At 46.2% G+C, this 23,574-nt stretch overlaps 3 protein-coding genes across 5 annotated transcripts; 1 reads left to right on the top strand and 2 right to left on the bottom strand.

Moving 5' to 3' along the window:
* The first annotated feature begins 6,344 nt into the window (after positions 1–6,344).
* LOC147984684 (protein FLX-like 1) lies at positions 6,345–12,036 on the top strand. Its single transcript, XM_087543695.1, has 5 exons — positions 6,345–6,905; positions 9,943–10,175; positions 11,004–11,167; positions 11,578–11,654; positions 11,738–12,036. The coding sequence occupies exons 1-5, from the start codon at positions 6,360–6,362 to the stop codon at positions 11,831–11,833; spliced, it is 1,116 nt and encodes a 371-aa protein (XP_087399821.1). The 5' UTR covers positions 6,345–6,359; the 3' UTR covers positions 11,834–12,036.
* A 313-nt stretch (positions 12,037–12,349) lies between these two features.
* Positions 12,350–23,361, bottom strand: LOC125536999 (SH3 domain-containing protein). 3 transcript variants are annotated; one of them, XM_087543696.1, is made up of 10 exons: positions 23,214–23,361; positions 21,794–21,916; positions 21,456–21,525; positions 15,060–15,208; positions 13,620–13,721; positions 13,330–13,527; positions 13,172–13,234; positions 13,012–13,092; positions 12,823–12,897; positions 12,350–12,703 (listed from the first exon to the last, which is right to left on the bottom strand). In XM_087543696.1, exons 1-10 carry the CDS (start codon positions 23,271–23,273, stop codon positions 12,587–12,589), a joined length of 1,038 nt encoding a protein of 345 aa, XP_087399822.1. In that variant the 5' UTR covers positions 23,274–23,361; the 3' UTR covers positions 12,350–12,586. The 3 variants fall into 3 exon arrangements, with proteins under 3 accessions (XP_087399822.1, XP_087399823.1, XP_087399824.1); XM_087543697.1 differs by lacking the exon at positions 21,794–21,916 and adding an exon at positions 21,974–22,027 and having other exon boundaries at positions 23,214–23,313; XM_087543698.1 differs by lacking the exon at positions 21,794–21,916 and having other exon boundaries at positions 23,214–23,345.
* On the bottom strand, positions 15,870–21,449 carry LOC147984683 (uncharacterized). The gene is made up of 6 exons (XM_087545659.1): positions 18,838–21,449; positions 18,479–18,573; positions 17,836–18,052; positions 17,128–17,733; positions 16,743–17,081; positions 15,870–16,094 (listed from the first exon to the last, which is right to left on the bottom strand). Exons 1-6 carry the CDS (start codon positions 20,284–20,286, stop codon positions 15,870–15,872), a joined length of 2,931 nt encoding a protein of 976 aa, XP_087401785.1. The 5' UTR covers positions 20,287–21,449.
* Positions 23,362–23,574: the final 213 nt, after the last annotated feature.

Raw genomic sequence — 23,574 nt, 5'->3', positions numbered from 1 at the left:
TCCCTCTCCACGGGGAAGGAAGAGGACCACCTCTGAAGATCCGAAAACAGAGGTTTCCAAACGAGGGAAGAAATCTTCGCCAGAGGGTCCTGTCCCGGGGGGTACCCTTGCCGCACAGTGTCCGCCAGGGAATCAGCCCTCTACCGAGCTGTAAGTAATCAAAAAGTACTTAGTAGTGAAAATATCCCACCTTACTTCTGAAGACAATAACCGAAGCTTATATCTTGTAGTTCGGATCGCAGCCCTTCTTGACAGAGTTCGTCTTCGGGGGATCTTCTTCTGGAGATGATGGAGAGTGAAACACCTCCCCCTGCCACCCCGCCACATGAAGCGGGCGACCCTGAAGTGTCCTTGCGGAGGGCTTCTCCTGATCCGCCAAGGCCAGGGGGTAATCCCTTGGCCACCCGGAGTCCTCAGTATTCGGCTCCTAAAGAGAGCAACAGAAAGAGTCCGGAACCGTATAGTGTGCGGTCGGATGCACTGAAGGATCTTCTGGAGCAAGCGGCCATCTCAGAAGCGCATCGTACGCTAATGAGTACGGTAGTTGAAAGTAGGGATGACAATTTAGCCCATGGGTATGGGTGTCCGCGGGTACCCTACCCGAAAATAGTGGGCATGGGCAAGACTTGGCAAGATTTTGTACCCATGGGTAATGGGTATCCATACCCGCAAAATATATGGGTAAGGCATGGGTATGAGATTGCGCCCATGGGTAATCCAATGGATACCCAGAAAATATTAATAAATTAAATAACTCCTATGACATGCGGGGTCTACATCCAAGTCCTATGGCCCAACTCTTAATCCCCTATTCCCTAAGCCAACCATAGCTCATAGGCTCGCAACAACTAGCTCGCACTCCTCCTATGTCCCATGTGACTCCTCGAAATGATGAAATCTCGACTCATCACCAATGCACTCTTTTCCAACTCTCGAACTAGCGAACCCCAGTTCCCATCGCCGCCTTCCACTATGACGGCTTCCACCAACCACTTATCGTAATCCCTTGCCTCCTGGAATTGGCCACACATTGGAGGACGCCACGTCGGTACTAGATTGATCGCCCATCATCACTTGAATTTTACACTCATTTATGTACTTCTTTAAATTTTAAATGATATATGTTGTACCCATTGGATACCCATTGGGTACAAGATACCCGATGGGTATGGGCATGGGTGTCAATTTATGCCCATGGGTATTGAAATGGATGGGTATAGAAAGTTTCTATGAGTATGGGTTTGGGCAAGAGGAGGCGATACCCACCCATACCCTACCCATTGCCATCCCTCGTGCAAGCTTATCTTCTGTTACTTTCCTTGCTTGCTTGTTTACTTATTGTTGTTGCATCATATAGGTTGCTCACCTAGTTGCATATCTAGACAACCTACTTTGATGCAAAGTTTAAATTGGTAAAGAAAGGCTAAAAATGGTTAGTTGCCTATTCACCCCCCTCTAGTCAACTATATCGATCCTTTCAGCCGGCGTCCCATGTCTTGACCGGTGCTGTCCATAACGTGTGTAGCTCCTCTTTCAGTAGCCCGGGATACAGATTAATATCATTTCCTGGTTGTTTCGGCCCTTGCATCAGCATACTCATGTGTATGTACGTTTGTCTTCATGTACTTCCAGAGGGGAGGTTGTACATCCGTACAAACACAGGCCATGTGCTACTGTTGGTATTCTGGTTGCCAAACGGATTCATGTCACCCGTAATCGTGCCAAGCACGATATTCCTTGGATCATCTGTGAAATATCGATATTCAACGTTGAATGCTCTCCACTGGCTAGGATCTGCGAGGTGTCTCAGCTTCAAATCATCTCCATCGCCAGGCTTCACCCTCTCCGTGTGCCAGCGCATGAGCTCTGCTTCCTTAGAATCTACGAAATAATGATGTAGACGAGGAGTGATCGGAAAGTGCCATACAACTTTCCGAGGAGCTTTCTTTTCGGCCTTCTTGTATCGAGAAGCATTGCACACTGGACATCTAGTTTTTTCCGTGTGCTCCTTCCGATAAATGGTGTAATCTTTGATGCATGTGTGGTATCTAATGTGTGGCAGATTAAGAGGGCGCATGATTTTCTTGGCCTCCTCAACACTAGTAGGAAACAGGTTCCCTGCGGGAAGAACCTTCTTTAGATACTCCCTCCTTTTTTATTTACGATGCATATTAGGTTTGACCGAAGTTAAACTTCGTAAAGTTTGACCAAATTTATAGAAAAAATACAAACATTTACCATAAGAAATCTATATGATGTGAAAGTACATTCAATAGAGAATCTAATGGTATTGATTTGTTATTGTATATGTTAATATCTTTGTTTATAAACTTTGTTAAAGTTTACAAAGCTTGACTTTGACCAAAGCTAATATGTGTACTAAATAAAAATGGAGGGAGTACTTCAAAAGCTCATTGAGGCTTGCGTTGGTCCATTTCCTTTTTGCCTCCGTCTTTAGAAGTTTGAGCGTGAAACTCAAGTAGGTCACCTCGGGATCGCAACCATCATACAAATGGAGTCTTTGAATCTCCCTCCAGTTGCGCCAGCTTGGCCTCCTCTCTAGAAGTAACTCTGTCGCTAGTCATCTTTGTGCGAAGTAGGTCTCAAACATGAGGGTCCTGCATGACTGAACTTAGTAGCGACGAAGACTACGGCGTGTCCGCGTCTTCTTCATCATGTCTGGCCTCTTCTTCGCCTTGTCCGACCTCTTCTTCGCCGCCATGTCCAGCGCCCTCTTCTTCGGGTCCATTATCAGTCATCTCTTCGTCTGGCCCCAATGTCGTTATTGGCTACCCCGTTGACGTCCTCATCCTCATCTTCACTTATCCACCGAGTATAGTCATCCATGAAACCAATCATGGGAAGGTGCGCCTTCAAAAAATCATCCTTAAAGGGGTCGAGCCAGACTCCTCCTTTGCATCTTTGACACAAACATAAAATTGCCTTTCGGTTATTTTCATACATGTCGTGCACCACGGATCGCAAGTATCTTTCCACCAAACTTCATGATTGCATGCGCGGTATAAGCAAAAGAATTATAATCATGCATGCATCAAAATCATACAAAAATTCGACATGACCTTCCCTAAAAATAGGACATATTGAGTTTACCCGAAATTCTTCGAAATGGAAATAAATTGACATTTCGGCAAACGTAAGCAACTCATGTCAGACACAATTCGGCAAATACACATAGGCAACTCATGCCAAATGCACAATTTCCATCATATCACCCGATTCGGCCATATCGCACGCGCGCACACACACACATTTCCATTCTTGCAAAACACTACTTTTTACTCACCTGGCTATCTCGAGAGAGATCGAGCACGGTGATGAGGCCGGTGTTGTGAGCTAGGGATTAAAAGTGGACAAAGATGGATTACTTCATTAATGATGGGAGGTAGACAGATTACTTCATTAAATGGGTATATTTACTTGGGGAGGAGACGACTCTAACTAGTGGAGAGGGGGGATAGCTAGCTAGTGAGACAAAGTGAGGAAGAGAGGAAGGGGGCATTAATGGAGATGGTGGAGGGGGCCATTAAAGGAGAGAGAAGAGAGGTAGGAGGAAAGGGGCATTAATGGAGAAGATAGCTAGTGAGACAAAGCCAATCAGGGGAGCAAGTGAGGGAGGGGAGGGGAAGGGAAAAAGGTGGCTGCTGCGCGCTTAGCAGCAGTGAGGGGCAAGGGCACGTGCTACTGCTATCAGATTAGCTGTAGCGCTGGGTTTGAAGCTCGCGTTGCTGCTATGTGGGGCCCACTAGCTGGCCCTATGTATCCATAGTCGCAGCGCCGGGCAGATGGTCCATGCTACTGTTATCAGTTTAACAGTAGTGTGGGTCTTATACGCCGCTCTGCTACTATAGTAGCCTTAGGGGTATGGTGGGGACCACCTAGAAGCAGCGCGTGATGGACAACCCGCGCTATTGCTATGAGTTAACCTATAGCGCGGGGTTCATGTTGGGTAATGTAGTAATTCAAAAAAAATCCTATTCAAGATCTATCTAGGAGATGCATAGCAACAAGACGAGAGAGTGTGTCCACGTACCCTCGTAGACCGAAAGCAGAAGCGTTTAGTAACGCGGTTGATGTAGTCGAACGTCTTCACGATCCAACCGATCCAAGTACCGAACGTACGGCACCTCCGTGTTCAGCACACGTTCAACACGGTGACGTCCCTCGAGCTCTTGATCCAGTAGAGGGTCGAGGGAGAGTTCCATCAGCACGACGGCATGGTGACGCGGTTGGTGATGTGATCCGCATGGGGCTTCGCCTAAGCACTACGACAATATGACCGAGGTGGTAAACTATGGAGGGGGGCACCGCACACGGCTAAGACAATTGATGTTGTGCCTTTGCGGCGCCCTCTGCCCACGTATATAAACAAGGGGGAGGAGGAGGCCGGCCAAGGGGGAGGCGCGCCAAGGGGGAGGGAGTCCTACTAGGACTCCAAACCTAGTAGGATTCGGCCCCCCTTTCCTCCATCGGAGAGGGGGAAGGAGGGAGAGGGAGAAGGATTGAGAGGGGTCGCGCCCCCTCCCCTTGTCCAATTCAGATTGGGGGAAGGGGGGCGTGCCCCACCTCCTGTTGCCTGCCTCCTCTCCTTCACTATGGCCCATTAGGCCCAATAACTTTCCCGGGGGTTCCGGTAACCTCCCGGTACTCCAAAAAATCCTCGATCTTCTTCGGAACCATTCCGGTGTCCGTATATAACCTTCCAATATATCAATATTTACCTCTCGGCCATTTTGAGACTCCTCGTCGTGTCCGTGATCTTATCCGAGACTTCGAACAAACTTTGGTCACCAAAACACATAACTCATAATACAAATCGTTATCGAACGTTAAGCGTGAGGACCCTACGGGTTCGAGAACTATGTAGACATGACCGAGACACATCTCCGGTCAATAACCAATAGCGGAACCTGGATGATCATATTGGCTCCTACATATTCTACGAAGATCTTTATCGATCAAACCGCATAACAACATACGTCATTCCTTTTGTCATCAGTATGTTACTTGCCCGCGATTCGATCGTCGGTATCATCATACCTAGTTCAATCTCATCACTAACAAGTCTCTTTACTTGTTCCGTAATGCATCATCCCGTAACTAACTCATTAGTCACATTGCTTGCAAGGCTTATAGTGATGTGCATTACCGAGAGGGCCCAGAGATACCTCTCCAATACTCGGAGTGACAAATCCTAATCTCGATCTATGCCAACTCAACAAACACCATCGGAGACACCTGTAGAGCATATTTATAATCACTCAGTTACGTTGTGACGTTTGATAGCACACAAAGTGTTCCTCCGGTATTCGGGAGTTGCATAATCTCATAGTCAGAGGAACATGTATAAGTCATGAAGAAAGCAATAGCAATAAAACTAAACGATCATTATGCTAAGCTAACGGGTGGGTCGTGTCCATCACATCATTCTCTAATGATGTGATCCCGTTCATCAAATGACAACACATGTCTATGGTCAGGAAACTTAACCATCTTTGAATAACGAGCTAATTAAGTAGAGGCATATTAGGGACACTCTGTTTGTCTATGTATTCACACGTGTACTAAGTTTCCGGTTAATTCAATTCTAGCATGAATAATAAACATTTATCATGATATAAAGAAATATAAATAACAACTTTATTATTGCCTCTAGAGCATATTTCCTTCAGTTCAGCCCCACGTTGTTGCTACGTGCCAGTAGCGTCGGTCCATTACCCCACGTTGCTGCTAATAGTCTACCTATACGGTTTTTCATAATAGTGAGTAGTCAAGATAATCATCATGGGATTGATCACGTTGAACGCATTGCACTCAGATGGACACGACGGCCATGGTTGGTGACGACAGGAAGAAGGATAAGCGGCAACACGGATGAGGCGCTATGCTCAAATAGATAACGTGCACTTGTGGATGGGTCTTCAGTCGTGTTTATTGTGCTATAGAAACATAGTGATATTTCCCCCCGTTGCGGATATGTTCTTTTTTTTACAACAAAACGCACATGCATGTTTGCTAGTAATAATAATAACTAAATTCTCACGCGTGATCCAGTCAGAGAGAGTATCGTACCGTTTTTCAAAGAATAAGGATGATCGCCAGTTAGGGTGGTACATGCGAACGCTGGTTGGCATTTTATGTGCATAGGGTTGGCAATTCCTTTTTTTAGTTCTTTTTAGTGTATTTTCAAAGAAAACTACCACCCTTGGATCGAGATCAGAGGGCTCTCGAGGCATTCGCCAGGAATTGCCCCCTGAGGAACGTCAGGTAGATAAGATTTCCGAAGAATCCCTTCCCACTCCTCAGCGAAGCATGGAATTAATAAATCTTTCAAAGCTGTTATGTGCAAAAATATCTGTTCGTCGGCGTCCCTTCAAGGCTTCAGCAACCCTTCGGTAGGGTTCCGGCGACTCCGCATGGCCGGTCGCCACCGTAACCCGCTGCCTTCTTCCTTCTCCCGCGGCGCCGGTGCCGGAAACCACCCGCACCCTCCTCCGCCCCATCACCCTCATCTCCCGCCTTACCACCTCGACGAATTCCGCGAGCCGCCGCGCCTCCCCCCGCACCACCTCGATGACTTCCGAGACCCGGCTCGCCTGCCACCTGGCCACCCCGACAGCCTCCGCGAGCATCCTCCTCCGCCGCGCCACCACTTCGCAGGCCACGGCGGAGGGGCCCTGCCCCCCGCATCGCACATGGCCGCGGCGCTGGAGGAACGTATCGGCGCGGAGATCGAGGAGGCGCACGCGCTGCTCGGACAGAACCAGCGACTCTCTGCGACGCACGTGGCGCTCGTGCAGGAGGTCTCCGCCGTGCGGCACGAGCTTGGCCACACCGCTCGAGCCATCGGCGCTGCCCAGCAAGAGGGAGATCTCCGTATTCGTGAGGTGTGGATGCTTTCCATTCGTCAAGTGCCCTGAGTTAATCAATCTCTCTTTGCATTGCAAATTCAGTGCCAATATATACTCATCCCTGCTTAATGCAAACTGCAACATTTAACCCAGTACAAGAAGCTCCACAAAGCCTTTTTTTAGAAAGAAGCTCTACAAAGCCTTGAGCCTGTATGATGCGACTTTGGTGTTACATACATTCCTAAATTCATCCTGGCGTTGCAAATGTAGGAAGTGACCCCTTAGAGTATGATATGTAATGCATTTTGTGTATTCATAACGACTAACAACATGCAAATTTTGACTAATCATCACCTATTTCCAACTGCTGTTGTACACTGTGTCTTAATTTTGCATAGGGCAACGATAGTGTATTGTAGTTGCAGCAAGTCTGAAAGCTGGCATCCATTGATGCTCTAAACTACCAAAGCCGTGGGGAGATGACCCAAACAGCATGGGGGCCAGTATTATGCCATATTTGGTTTCCTGCACCTGTATCTGTGAAGATGAGAGATACGATAACAACATGGCAACTAGAGAAGCACGTTTTATTTTCCTCACAGGGTAGGGCTGAAGCAAGGGAGGAACTGCCACCCTTCATTTTCTTTCTCTTGAAAGTCTAGGGTTAGTCTCCTCTTTTTTTCCTCACTTTCTTTCCATCTCCCGTATGTTGATGATGCTGGGAGCTTGGCGGCAGTAGTGTTATCCGTTATGACATCAGGAGGCATGAGAAGCCACTAATCTAGAATCCTGTGTTTGTACTTCTCTCTGTGTGCGATGCCAAGTTGCCCAGGCCAGTTTTGTAGACGGGACAGGCTTTTGCTGGCTCGCGCTGGACCATGATCTATCTTTTTTCCTTTGATCTCATCTTCCTGTCCTTTTTGCAAGTACATAAACAACTGAGTCAAGGCAGAGATGAAGAAGAATGTAAACGTAATATAATATACAAGTAGTGTCACTTCTATTTTCACAAATGGCAAACAGGACATTTCACTCATGCAAATGTAATATGCAAGTCTACATTGGCTTACATTTTCCTGCGCTTATTTGGGCCGAGAACTAAGCGTCCCTCTGTTGGGAGCCATGGGAGTGTGTCGTGTGTGCAGAACACAACACCGGGGACAAGTGATGCCCCCTCTTTTTGGTTCGGAGAGGGGAACCGAGACACTCGAATCCAAACTCTACAACATGGTGGTTTTACCCAGGTTTGGGCCGCTGAGTAACGTAACACCCTACGTCCTGCTGGATTTTCTCACTGGATGTGACGAACAATGTTTACAAGAGATGGTTTTTGTTGCCGGGGCTTGCCGGGACTAGGAAATGGGCTCTAGTACGTGGGTGTAGACTTGCTAGGAGTCGAACCCTGATCTAGGTAGCTTGGACCTCCTTTTATAGATACAAGGGGTGGCCAGAAGTGCTACAAGGCAGTACATGAGGTAGTTGCACAGTGGAGCCGCTCACACGCAACTTGCCCTCCAAGGGAGGCCATGCATGCTTGATAGCACGCCCTGAGCTATGGCTGGCCGCTGCAGGTTTAGGCCACTGTTGGTATGAGCAGTCCCATCACTGCGCCTGCTAGCGACAGGTCGTTAGCGGGCCTGAGGTCGTTCGCGGGAGGCAGATGACGGGTAGGATCTTCCCCGGAAGAAGCTCTTCCCCGTGGTGACCTTGGTCTTGACGGTGTCGAGGGTGTCAGAGAGCCCTTCCTCAGGTGTGATGATCTTGTCAGTGAAAGTCTTCACGAAGATCTGCATCTGGAGGAGGATTCTTGACAAAGATCTGCATACCACCACATTGCCGGGATGCAAGGTGGTAGCATGGATTGCTTCTGGATGTTGTAGTCATCCGTGGCGCGTCTGTCCTCGAACCACCTGTCAGCAGTGAAGGCAGCCTCGCCCACCTTGGAGGTAGGCTCCCATGGCCTCAGATCTTGACGAAGATCTACTTGCCACCTTGAAGGGGGCGGAGTCTTGTAGTACACGGGCAGCTAGCCTGTGCCTGCTCGTTGGTGGGGCTGCCGCGGCCCACGCAAGATGGATCCGTGGGACCCCAGTCTCCATGGAACAGACAGAGTGTGCGAGCGCCAACCTCCCAGAAGGGTTCAACCCCATTGGGTGGAATTCTTTCGGAGTGCCTGGTGTCTTGGTCATTCTTCTACAAACAATTCCACCAGGTGCTAGTGCCTGATTGGTTGAGTTTTTTTAGTACTTATTTGGGCCATTTCCCCCACATTGTTTTGTGGACTAGAGTATCGATACACAAATTCTTGATGCAATGGGTGTGAATTCCAAATTTTCTGTGCCACATATGATATATCTAAGTGATATGTGAGATCTGGATACAACACAGAGAAACTGCTGCATCTGCCTTCATAAAGATGCAAAAGCCTCCCCTACGCCAACTCTTCGTCCAAAAGAGATTTATGAGCACTAGAATTCACTCCTTCAACGTGACTTTGTAACTTCTGTTGTATAACCGTTTTTTGTATAAAGTATTTGAAATTACATAAATATTTCATTATAGTTTATATATGCTTGCTTATATGTAATATTTTTTCAACCGCACTCTTATTTCAAACCACACAATCCATTGCCTATAGTTCAGTTACAGAACTATCACAGCTTTTTTACTTGTTTATAGTTAGTGCATTTTGCATGACATGTTATACTGTTTCGTTTGTTACTGGTTCGAAGCCGTGTACCCGGCACAATTTTTTTGACTACTTTTGCTCAAGATACCCATTATATGGTAGTGTTCTTAAAATATATTCTGACTTCGTATGTTATTATTAAAATTCTCTTCTCTTTGATAGAAATCTGCCTGAGTTAAATTCTCCCTCCGTTCCTAAATATAAGTCTTCTTAGAGATTCCAATATGGACTACATACGGAACAAAATGAGTGAATTTACACTCTAAAATATCTATATACATCCGTATGTAGTTCGTAATAAAATCTCTAAAAAGACCTATATTTAGGAACGGAGGGAGTAGATTAGTTTTGGCATGTAAAATTGACTTGTTTTCTGTGTTAAAGGTCTATGAGAGGTTAATGAAAATGGAAGCAGAGCTCCGAGCAGTAGAGGAGATGAGAGCGGAACTTGCACATGTTCGTATGGACATTCAACAGCTGGGTGCAGCAAGACAGGAACTCATGGGTCAGATTCAGGGATATACACAGGATTTGGCTCGATCAGCAGTAGAGTTGCAGCAGGTGGCTGCAGTGAAAGCCGAGACCCAAGAACTCAGGCATGAAACACAGCATTTAAGGCGAGTCCCCTATTGACCTTGCATGTACTCTCTCTATTTGAAAATATACCTGTTCAGTATTTTTTGCAATACAGTCATAATTCATTGGTGCTTTCTATGTTATGCCCTGGTTTATCTTTCTCCTCTTGGCACTAATGAGGAAACATTCTCTTGGTCCTATAGCCTCCTTTACTGGTGTGCCTGATCAAAGTACAGCATACAATTTCAAATGAAGTGTTTTATGGAATGGTTCCACCCCCAAACCTGTGTAGATATCCACTTAAGCCCCTGAGCTACCCATGAATTTTAAATACTGGAACACCTAATCACCTATAGTGATTTCGAAGCCGATTTTGCCACTGTGGATATGAGATGGCATCTCTTCTATCAAAAGGCCACGCTAGGCATATTTCTCTATTATCTCTCTCTCTCTCTCTCTCTTGAGCACATGAACGTCCCAGTCAACAGAAGAAAATGCGCTAGACGACTAGCTCCGTCCACCACCTACATGTGGTCCGGGTTAGCCTCTGCTTTCACCTTTTCACACTGACATGCCTGTCACCTTGTGTCACTGGGAAAACCGCCTCCAAAACCACCTTGTGGGTAGTGCTTTGTTATGGGATGTCTAGGGGGTAACAATAGCCAGTTTTGCTGGTTAGAGGGTAAAAAGTGATTTTCTTAAAGCTCGATGCGACAATATGGGTTTATTAAGTTCTGATTGAAATGATTTGTCACATTGGATTGAATTGAATTTCAAATTTCCGTGAAGTAACACCGAGAAAGGTGAGGTTGCAAGAAGCCCTTTATTTTTCATTTTGTGAACTTACATACTTTTGAACCAACTTGCAGATCCAGTATTGAGCTTGAGAAGAAAGGATATGCAGAGAGTTATGAGCAGGGACAAGAGATGCAGAAGAAATTGGTTTCAGTTGCTTCTGAAGTGGAGAAACTTCGTGCTGAGGTTGCTAATGCTGAGAAGAGATCACGAGCTGCTGTATCTGCAGGCAATCAAGGTTTGTTTTTACATTATATTGCATTTGTTCCAGATAGTAGTTGTGCTACTTATCTGGACTGCTCAGGCCCAAGGGGAAGTAAAATTAGCTAAGTATTAAGGCAATGCAAATTGACATGCTAAATACAATTCTGTCGCATTTGTTCCAGATAGTAGTTGTGCTACTTATCTGGACTGCTCAGGCCAAGGGGAAGTAAAATTAGCTAAGTATTAAGGCAATGCAAATTGACATGCTAAATACAATTCTGTCCGCAGCCAAACTGCTTGAAAAAGACACCATCATGAGCCTTAAAATAGTGAAACTTTGTATTATTCTATCAAGGGCATAATAATTAATAAGTAAGGCTGACTATATAGTACAATTTGCATGTATCTGAAATGTGGATTATGCTTTGTGCACCCATCCCGCAGGTTATGCTGGAAGCTATGGAAATCCTAATGCCAATTATGCTGCAAATCCTTACAATGCTGGATACAGCATGAATCAAGTATGTCTTATGCTTTGTTTTTGAGGGCATTCTCTTTTGTATCCTTATTTGAATCCGCGTCTCAGATGGCATCTTTATCTCAGGCAAATGCTACTGATTCTGGTTCTCAGTATGGGGCTGGGGCAGCGCACAGTTCCTGGGGCGCCTACGACATGCAAAGAGCTCCAGGACGGAGATGAATACCGACATCCTCCTTTTTCTTTTATTATCAAATCTGGTCCTGTTAGCAAAGTGACAAACGGAGATTTCTGGCACAACCTGATTTCTGTGCAATGTTGATTTATGACGAGTCAGATATGCCTTGTGTATTTGTTGACCTTAATCTGAGTGAGTTACATGCTCAAGTGTACTGCACGTTACAGTAATCCAGGTTACCGCAAAATTGCATTTTGTGTACAGTTTATTACAAGCATCTTTTCCCAGTGTTGCCATTACCATTGATGTAAAAAAAACTGACATGGGATGCTCGTGTCAGTAAGAAGAACCTGGGTGATGATTAACGAGTAATGACCCACCATTGTACCGAATAGCGACACAAGTTAAATCCAGTTCTTTTTTTTTCTTCTACCTCAAGAACAATGGTGTAGAATCATATCTGATCATCAGAAGGTGGATGTATCAATGAATACTGGCATATACCGACTAAAATTTGTGTCGCCCACAGCATTGGCGTATTAGGCGATGCAACATGGTCATGTCAGAAGGCCAAATACTATTAGACAAGAAGAAGCAAAACCAATCAATAAAGTACAGTAGCATACTAGCAAAATAATTTACACTCGAAAGAAAGCAGCTCACATTGCAACTGGCATGTTCTGAACCACTCGTGGGAGGTGCAAGATGATATACAACAAACAAATAACCAAGTTATTGCACAGAAAACAGCACGAATCTACATGACAGCTAGAAGCATTAGAAACTAAGGCGCCAAACTATGCCTGCGGGAAGACTTTATTTGGGGGGATATTCTCGCGCCTCTCGACATAGGCAGCCGGAAACCACCCTGCCTTCGCTCTGCATTCCCCTTCCGCCCAACCGTTGGGAGCAATCTGGAAAAGCGCAAACAGTTAAGCACCGGATTTTATTTCATCCATCCCTAGATTGCTTTCTCCATCATGCATCAACAAACGAGCTCAGTTCCTTTTCGAATGACTATAGGCACACTGACCTGACGAACAACAACATAATCACCAACAATTAAGCTCAGCTCCTTCTCTGTGGTACCATTGAAGTTATGCACTGCCTGCAGCACAATGGAAAGGGGGCTGGTAACTACAATGCGGAATTCAGCTAAAACAATTTACAGTGCGGAATTATGAGTTATTTATCTGGTATTGTCAAGTTGCTCATATTTCACCTCAGCGAGGAAGTACTGGGCCATCTCGGCACGCTTACGGGAAGGAGGTGCAGACTCTCTCTTTTGCTTCTCAGATGACATCTATCAAGAGCAATCAGTCAAGATTACAACTGCAAGAAATGACAGCTTAATATGACTAACAGGGTGAGAAAAACTATACCTCAGCTTCAACATCATCAAGTATGGCAGCTAACCTCAAATAGAACAACTTCTCTGCTTCTACCTTCAACAGGATGAGTGACCAAGCCATAAGCAAAAACCAAACCGAACAAACCAATTGAAATATGTAACCCATATGCTAGAGGAAGGCACTCCTACCATGCCAACCAGGCGCTGAAGAGTTACCCTCTTTTGCTGAGATTCAACAGCACCAAGTGCAGCAACAGCCTCTTTTCCCAACACAGCCATGCTTGCTTTGTGCTCTATCATCTTACCTTCAGATTGCTCAAGTTTTGTAGTGTGCTCAGCAACTGGAGATTCTCTTACCCGTGCCTTCCTTCTAGCAATTTCAGCAGACTGTTCAACAAGGAGGTCAGGGCAAAGTACTGTATTATGCATCGCAATACTACTACTTCTGAACATGATGCAAGGAGCAAGACGCCACGTACGAGTATCTCAGCTTCATGTCTCATCCGGCTATAACGTTGTGCAAAACCACGAGCTTCTTCCAGGGGAGCGCACACAGCCATCGCCTTCAATGGATCTATGATCTGAAATGCCAAATAGATGACAGAATACTTAAAAGTTACACTTAAGCGCCTTACAAAATATGATTATTAATGGTCTTATATTTCTATCATAATATCATATACTTCAGAAGCTCCGATTTGTGCTGAAAAAGAACGTTGTTACACTCATTATATTATCACAACTTATGGCGAACTGGTATAAGTTGCTGCGAAGAGAGAAGATAGGACAAACAGTTGTGCATTGTGTAGGAGGCATCAATACCATTCGGTTTTAGAGCACTGGCAGTTTATGGGGTGAAACTTTAGGTAGCTCGTCTAAAAAAATACTCTCAACTACTCAGATAAACTGGGCTATTGCCGAGACCTCAGATGAACATTTCCAGTATAACATTACATCCATGGATGGAATCTTACAGATATTTATTGTTAAGCTTCATGCCGTAGTACGGCTAATCTCTGTTCGGCGGTGCTAACGAGGTACACCTGGTATTCATTGCCGATGCAGAGTTGGAGGACGGCGGCCTTCTGTTCCTTATCATGCATGTACTCCACATCCACACCGATGATCTTGTCTGGCGTGCCTCGGAGCAAGTGCTGAACTTGGCGATCATCTTGTCGGCATGCCTAGCTCTGCTGGTGCAGACGATGTGGAGCTTCTCGATGCCGTAGTGCTTCCTGGTGTACTTGTGGGACGGCAACGACATTGCCGCACCAGGAATGCTCTTGGTGTGTTGGTTTGTCTTTTGGGGCGAGAGAGATGGAGAGAGAGAAGAGCAATGGCGATGGATATGGCCGAGGAGTTGCTAGCCTCTGTATATATAGTGGGGTGGAGCGAGGTCGTGGGGCTGGTGGTAGTGCATGCATGGCAACCGCTCAGAGAGCGTGGGGTTAGCTGCGTTAGTGGCCTGGAAAACTGAACCGCTCAGGCTTGATTTTCACCACGCCTTAACCGCACCGACTGTCATATCGGTCATAGCTTAACTGATTACGTCTCTCGTTTGAGCTTCCAATAAGAAAAGCTTGTGAGTTTCTGTCTTTTCCCTCCCACGGTCATGACCGGTGGGGTCAGCAACATTTCTTTGTCTTTGGTGGGTGTAATATACATGTAAATTTGTTGTGTTAAATATATTTTTCCTTTCTTTTTTCCAGATTTTTTAAACTTTGCTATGCACTCAGTTGTTTTTGTAAGGAAATTCAACAACTTATTTTTTTATTCAGAACTCTTTTTGTGTATGTAGGTTGAACTTTTTACACATTCGAATCTGAACTGCTTTAGCCCAAGTTTTCATGTCCACTCTTAGAAATCAACACATTTCATCTGCATGGAAAACTAGCTCAAAGAGCGGTCGATAGAGTTACCTGAGAACATAAAGTTCTATTGAAATCTTCATACTCCTTTTCAACATTTCTCAAAGCACCTCCATACAGTGATGCGGCTTTTGTAAGAGCTTCACCATCAGCATTATTTTCACCTCCATATCTATAGCAATCCTCAGAAAATTTTGTTCCTGTGATCAAATGCAAGAAAAGGTGCACCTACATCACCCACCAGATGTTGAATTTGGAGATATGGATAGATCAAGTAATGTATTTTAAGAAAATATGATTCATTAATAGAATTTTTACCATGCTGTCAGCAGGCAAAAGGTAACTGACACAAATTTAGAATTCTTTGGTAAACTGAAATGCATATCTTAGTAACATTGAGTCCGCAAGTGTAAAAAATAAAGAGGCCGCAAGTGGAGGGAGCAGTCTCAAAAGACACTTCATAACATTTACTAGCAAGACCAATCTAAATTCTGTAGCAAGAACTATAATGTCAGTGAGAGCCTCCTAGATAGATAGGTGCTACACCAATTTCACGTTTTTCTGTTAGCATTGTGGTCAGTGGAATAACATGATAATGGATCATGTCATTCCATTCCTCAAACCAAACAAGGTACTTTTTTGTTAGGATCTGATGAACTTATGTTGAATCGGGAGATGGGTACCTTCAGACAGCAGCCTCGCTTCCTGTCTTGTTTCCTGCGTGAGTGTGTGTCTAAGATGTGGCGGCTCTCACGGGAGAAGGGAAGAGGGGCTCCTCTTCTAGGTCAGCACCTCTCATGGGCTTGGGCCCAAGAGACAGATCTTGATGGGCTAGGGCCCATACCGGTTCAACACTCCCCCTCAAGATGGGTGGTAGATATCTATCATCCCCATCTTGTCACACGCCAAGTTACAGTCCTTTGTTCCCAGTCCCTTTGTCAAGCAATCTGCAAACTGCTGCCCAGAGCTGACATGAGTAAGGCTGATGATCCCAGCATCTAGTTTCTCTTTAATGAAGAAGCGATCAATTTCCACATGCTTCGTCCTATCATGTTGAACTGGGTTATTAGCAATGGCTATAGCTGACTGATTGTCACACCACACTCTTAAGGGTCCCTTCCTCAAAAGTTTCAACTCGCATAGTAGGTGCTTCACCCAGAGCATATCACACAACCCTTGAGATAATGCTCTATATTCAGCTTCTGCTGTTGATCTAGACACAACAGTCTGTTTCTTGCTTCTCCATGACACCAAATTTCCTCCCACAAACACACAGTAGCCTGAAGTTGATCGTCTATCATCTTGACAGCTAGCCCAATCAGAGTCACTATAGCCATCCACCTCAAGATGTCCACTCTTCGCAAACCACAACCCTTTACCCGGAGTCCCCTTCAAGTATCTCAGGATTCTGTGAACAATATTAAGATGCCCACTCCTTGGTTCATGCATGTACCTGCTCACCACCCCCACGGCATACGTAATGTCAGGCCTGGTATGACACAAGTACAATAACCTTCCAACCAGCTTCTAATAATCTTCCTTATTCACTAGCTCACCTGATTGTGCTGTTATTTGATGATTTTGTTCAATCGGAGTAGGGGCTGCACGACATCCCATCATGCCCATGTCACTCAAAAGATCCAAGGTGTATTTTCGTTGGCACAAAGATATTCCCTTCTCTGTCCGAGCCACTTCTATGCCAAGGAAGTACTTTAGATTTCCCAAGTCTTTTACCTCAAACTCCTTGCTCAGACACCTCTTCACTCTCTTTATTTCCTCCTCATCATCTCCGGTGATGATGATATCATCAACATACACTGCAACAATGGTGATCTTCTTATCAATGTGTCTATAAAACACTGTGTGATCACCATTACATTGGCCATACCCCATATTCCAAACAGCTCGTCTAAACCTATCAAACCATGCCCTCGGCGATTGCTTCAGACCATACAAGGATTTCTTCAGCCTGCATACCTTCCCCGTAGTCTGTTCTGTGCCAAAACCAGGCGGTATCTCCATGTATACCTCTTCTTTCAAGTCACCATGTAAGAAGGCATTCTTGACATCTAACTTGGTGCAATTTCCACCCGAAGTTTGCAGCACACGAGACCAATACCCGTAATGTGTTCATCTTTGCAACTGGAGCAAATGTCTTATCATAGTCAATTCCATAAGTTTGACTATATCCTCTGGCGACCAATCTAGCCTTATACCGTTCCACCTTGCCCTCAGGATTCTGCTTCACAGTAAAAATCCACTTGCAACTCACTGCTTTCTTTCCTGCCGGCAATGTGGTTAGCACCCATGTCTTGTTTTTTTTCAATGCTTCTAACTCCTCTATCATCGATTCACGCCACTTCGGATCTTGCTTTGCAGCCTTCCAATCCTTAGGGATAGACACAGTTTGCAGAGAGGCAACAAACGCCTTATATGAAGGTGACAAAGCCTTGTAAGACACAAAATTGCCAATATCAAGGTCATCACAAGCATCATCCTTTGGCAGAGCCTTCCTTGCTACCTCACCCTTCCTTGCGGCTTCACGTGTAGGTTTTCGCAACGCAATGGGCAGCTCCACTGTGTCAGATGAGCTTGCCTCACTGCCTTGCTGCTCCCCCTGCACTCTTGCCTCACTGCCTTGCTGCTCCCCCTGCACTCTTGCCTCCCTGCCTTGCTGCTCCCCCTGCACTTGTGGTTGCCGTCGAGAGTACACCAGGGTATTCGTCTGCCATCGATCCCGAACAGGAACCTAGAGAGCACCAATCTTAAGTGTATCGACAGTTGGCTCGACATGAGCCTGCACATCATCATCAGTGATGGTACTAACCGGAATTGTACCCACTATTGGTTGAACTTGAGCCTGCACATCATTATCAGCGTTAATGTCCACAGAATCCCCGTGAGTATGAGACACATCCTTCTCCCCCTCTTGACCATCATGCACAGGGTGTAGGTGGTCAAGCTCTGCAAACAGCAGACTGAGATCAGTCGGCTCACCATAGAATGGCTCAGACTCCCTGAACGTAACGTCCATACTTACAAACCTGCGTTTTTCAGAGGGACACCAACATTTATACCCCTGCTGACTAGACGAGTATCCCAAAAAGACACACTTCACTGCCCGAGGATCAAGCTTGCCAACAGATGGTCGGTGATCACGAACAAAGCAGGTACTGCCAAACAACTTTGGCGGAACAACAAACTTATTATCTCCAACGAGCAACTCAGACGGAGATTTCATGCCAAGTATCCTGGAAGGTGTCCGGTTGATCAAGTATGTGGCTGTCATAACTGCATCATCCCACAAAAACTTAGGCACATTCATGGTAAACATCAACGACCGAGCAACCTCAAGAACATGACGATTTTTTCGTTCGGCCACTCCATTCTGAGGGGGGGTGTCCGGACATGAAGTTTGATGAAGAATCCCATGGTCAGCCATGAAAGCCCCAAAAATGTTGTTCACATACTCCGTTCCATTGTCCGTCCTGAGCACCTTGACCTGTACCTGAAACTGGTTCTTTACAAGAGCATGGAAGTTCTGAAAACAGCTAAACACCTCATCCTTGTGACGCATCAAGTAAATCCAAGTCATGCGAGAATAGCAGTCAATAAAGGTAGCAAAATACTTCTTCCCATTCATTGACACCACTGGGCTAGTCCATACATCCGAATGAATAAGCATAAAAGGAGATATGCTCCTGAGCCCCTTACTCACATATGAGGCCCGTGTGTGTTTTGCATATTCACAAGCATCACATGTCAGCTTGCCTTTGCCTATTCCACACATAACATCCGAAAATATTCTACTCATCTTATCAAAAGATACATGCCCCATCCTACAGTGATGGATCATCGCCTGCTTCTCCTTATCCTCCATGGTCGCAGCACACACCAAGTCCGGCTGCACCTCCTGGTCCATGTACCAGAGCCCCCTACGCCTGGTGCCAGTCCCAACCGTCTGGCTCATCTGTCGCACCTGAATCAAGCAACCAAACTTGTCAAGGATCACACGACAGTCCATTTGATCAATGAGTGCACTGAAAGAGACCAAATTGACAGGAAAGGCTGGCACATGTAAAACTGACGATAGGGAAATGGTCGGAGTACACTTGACTGTACCAACCCCTATGATTGGTTGTTTTGTGCCATCAGCCGTTTGTATAGTGCCCGTGTGAGAGGGAGGATGCTTAGTGTAAGACTCGAACACACAGGAGTTACTAGCAACATGTTTAGATGCTCCAGAGTCAAGAACCCACTCTGGAGCACTCTCATTAGTAGCAAGAGATGCTCTTTCCGGATTACCTTCATCAGTGGAGGCCCAGTGAGCAAAGTCTCCATAGACAACATCATCTACATCTTTGCCTTTGGACGTCCCAGTGTCTCCTGCAACGGCCATGTGAGCCCTCTGACCCCCTGAGTGTCCTGAGTAGCCACCTCTGCCTCTAGAAGCCTGGCCCCATGAGGTCTCTGAGTATCCACCTCTGCCTCTAGCACTTCTACCTCTGCCTGTTCCCCCTCTGTTATATCCCCTGCCTCTGCCATGAGTTGGACATTCTCTCTTCCAGTGACCTACCTCCCCACAGATATGACATTTGGTGGGATCTCCCCACTCCATGCGCTCAGTGACTGCAAATGTCGAAGCTGGCACAACCTTCACGTCTGCATGCTCAAGGGATAGGCGCACCTCCTCTTGAGTCATCGCTGCAATAGCCTCGGGAATGGTAGGCAGACTAGGTTGGTGCAACAAGGAAGCCTTCCTGCCATCAAAGCAACCTTTGAGGCCAGCCAAAAATTTCAGCACACGCCTGCGTGCCATCCACTTATGCCCTGACTCGATTGAAGCCACGTCATAGAGTTCCAGGGGATCACAATTATCCTGGTCAGCCCACAGAGCCTGCAGTTCTGCCACGTATGTCATCACTGACATGCCATCATCTTGGCGCAGCAACCTAATCTTGTCCTCAATCTGAGCAATGAGCATGACATTGCCCTTGCCAGAGTATTGAGTGGACAGAATCTTCCATATCTCAGCAGGTGAGGATAGCCCCTCCACAGAGCGTCCAATGGAGGGCATCACAGAGTTCAACAACCACACCATAAGTACAGAGTGGATGACCTTCCACCTCTTGCCCTCTGCACTACGCTTGTCCCCTGGTTCTACAACGGTGCCCAACAAATATCCATCAAGCTCCTTCTGCTCCACAGCCCACAAAGCCCTCCTGGACCAGCTCAAATAATTTGTTGCCCCCTCTAGCTTCATGTCCAGGGGCGACATTTCAAGCTTTTGAGCCACTTCCTGTCAAGGAACGATGGCCCCAGAGTTGGACTCCGCGAGGATCTTAGCGAGCTTCTCCAAAGCCTTGGCAAGACCAGTTGGTTCAGCCATCGTTTGACAGGATAAGCAGCAACAGCAAAACTCAGCCTCAGAGAGTCTTCTTTCCCAAGCAGCAGCACCACCACCACCACAACACCAAGCTCACAACAGCAAGTCCACAGAGAAAAAAAAATCTCTGTAAAGCACACAAGCGGTCCAGCCCAGCCTCTTCCTGTTCCAGAACGAGCAGTCCAGCAGGCTGCACTTCTTTCTTCCTCTGCCGCAGCACCAAGAACCAGCCGCACAAGCACCAGCAGCTCAGCAAGCTTCCAGGAACAACACAAGGCAGCAGCAGCAGCTGCAGTTCCTCTTCTGTTCAGCAGCACCAACAGCAGCAGCTCCCCGCCGCAGCCTGACTCGCACACAGCCCAAATCCGCCGCTGCCTTCTTCCTCCTCCTCCTATTCTTGCCGCAGCCGCCTGCACAGCCCGCAGCAGCCCTCCTCGGCCGCCCCCTTTGCAGCTAGCCACCCCAGGGACGCGAAGCAGGACAAGAGGAAGCAGCACCTTCCCGGCCGCGTCGCAGCTCCTCGAGCCCAGCCGCGCCGCCGCCGCACGCACCACAGCAGACCCGCAGCCTCGCGCACGCACGCAGCCTCCTTTCTCGCCTGACCCCGCTGGGCCCCACCGCCGCCTCTCCGGCGAGGGACTACGCCGTCACCGTCGTCGCCTGGCTCTGATACCATGTTGAATCGGGAGATGGGTACCTTCAGACAGCAGCCTCGCTTCCTGTCTTGTTTCCTGCGTGAGTGTGTGTCTAAGATGTGGCGGCTCTCACGGGAGAAGGGAAGAGGGGCTCCTCTTCTAGGTCAGCACCTCTCATGGGCTTGGGCCCAAGAGACAGATCTTGATGGGCTAGGGCCCATACCGGTTCAACAACTTACAAGTTACAAGCAACCCATTCCTTCAAGCAAACACCCCTTATTTTCTGCAGAGTAGACATTCTACCTTCTAATCTGAATATATTACTAACACGTACCCACAAGTAGCATAATTCCCCCCATTCTGAAAGAGAACCGAAGGCTGACAGAATAAACCAACAAAGTATGGAGGACAAGAGCTACTACATACCCACTTCAATATGCTTGCTTCCAATAGACACCAAGCCTTCAGCTGCTCGAACTATGTCCTTTTGAAAATCCTGTAAGTGTATATCCTTTAGAACTGACAGGACTAAACTCAACAAAGCACATAATGCATCAATGCAGTTGTGCAATAGTTTCTATAGTTATTGACTATAAAAAGGTCTAATGAACTTAATGCAATAAGATATGTTGATAATGATGGTCTATTCATTGCAGCATGGCACAGAAAAGGGAATACATGTTTGATTGCAATGTTATTTTTTAGCTTGCTGCTCACACTACACAGTTACGTATCCCCTGACATTGTAATTTAACCGTTCTTACCCTTCCAGAACGAGTAGAACTGTACAATTTCTCAAGCCTTTGATGTTGCTGTAATTCAACTTCATCAATGACAACAGAATCTGAACGCTCGTAACCAGTAGTGCTGAATTGTTTTATCACAGCCTACAAATTTAATTCATAAGACGTAAGGAAACATAGAATTAATCTTAAACAGAGCACCTGCAGCCCTAGCAGAAACATCAAGAATAATGTAGGCAGGGCAACACCATCATCCTACAAATGATAAACTCTTTCAAATTTACGTTTTCGGGTATTATATTTGCACAAAGACGGTTGCTGCCTCAATTAGAAGGTATACACAAAAGAAGTAATGACACGTGCTCACATCGTGGAATGTCATTGCAGAAATGGAGTTATGAGCATGTTTAGACCACAAAAACAAATTGTGAATGCTAATATGGTTATGCTACAAAAGTGATCTCAAATTTAGCCCTTTTTTCATACAGAAATTAGTAGCAATGCGTAGCTTTACGCTTCTTATAGATAATTAATAACAGGGTTTACATGGAAACTCCACGCATGCCAAGAGCAATATAAAAGAAAAACTCAGTAGTGATTTGCATATATAATGGCATGCCGGAATAAGAACATCTGCATTGATGGCATGGTAGACACTAGAATAACTAACCTAGGAGTGCATGAAAAGGAACAGACCACTGAATTGGACCCTTTCCTAAAAAGGGCCACGGAAATCTTTTTTCTAGAGTCAAGGCTACACAAATTTAGTTAGAGGATTCTGCACATACATTTGTAGAATATGCATATGGAGTACATTGCCCATCTCTAGCGCAATGGTCAATGGGGTTTCACAAAGTACACATATGCTCTGATAAATAGAACCTAAATTGTCATTTTTGCCATTCTGTACTTCCATTAAAAAATAAAAACTTTTCCTGAAGCAGTAATAAAGAACTTTCTCTTCCATTAAACTGTAGCACGAATCCATTTATTTCCATATATACCAATCCTGACACTGTTGTAAACATGAGCAAAGAACGGCATCATTACAAGCAAATAGGAGTATTACATGAGCTAAATATAAGAGCAGGCAAACAAGCTCCTCAAAAGCACAAAAGACCAGCAGCGTAGCTTCACACTAGGGTGTGAACGGTCTGCAATCCAAATCGGTGGCAGTTTAGGATAAGATTAAACAGTCTGCAGTCCAAATCAGTACTAGTTCAACAGTCTGTAGTCAAAGTCAGTAGCAGCTTGGGGAATTAAACCCTAAGAACAGCGTAGCAATTTCGATAGCAGATCCGAGGTTCGCAGGCGATCTCGCTCGTTCCTTGGCGGCCTCCACGCGCACAGCGAATCAAATCATGCCAAGGCGAAATCTCTCGCCCCTGGACCAACGACTAAGCCGCGAGGCAGAAATCATGAGATCTGGGATGGTGCTCACCTGCTGCTGCTTGGCGACCTGCTCCTTGAACTTGCTCGCCTGCTTCCTGAACGCCTCCATCTCTGCTCTACTCGCCTACTCCCCTGCCCCTCCTCGTCCTCTCTCTCTCGCTGAGATGCGCACGCCCAAACACAGTGTACCTGGCCAAACGGGCCGGTCCGGCCCGGCCCATCATAATCGTGCCTGGCCAGGCACAGCCCGCCAGGGCACGATTCTATATGGGCCGGCCCGCGTGCTGCGCCCCCAGGCCCAGGCACGGCCCAGTTAGTAAACGGGCTGGCATGTTGGCCCGTTTAGCATGATGGGCCACATATTTTCAGCCTGTTATTTGACATACTAAGCGTTTTTAAATTTATTTTTA

Source organism: Triticum urartu, chromosome 2A, assembly GCF_056163025.1.
Source record: "Triticum urartu cultivar PI428250 chromosome 2A, HENAU_Tu73, whole genome shotgun sequence".
In the NCBI taxonomy this organism is placed as follows: domain Eukaryota; kingdom Viridiplantae; phylum Streptophyta; class Magnoliopsida; order Poales; family Poaceae; genus Triticum; species Triticum urartu.
Note: the sequence above shows the minus strand (reverse complement) of the source record. Positions and strands in the feature narration are given on the sequence as shown.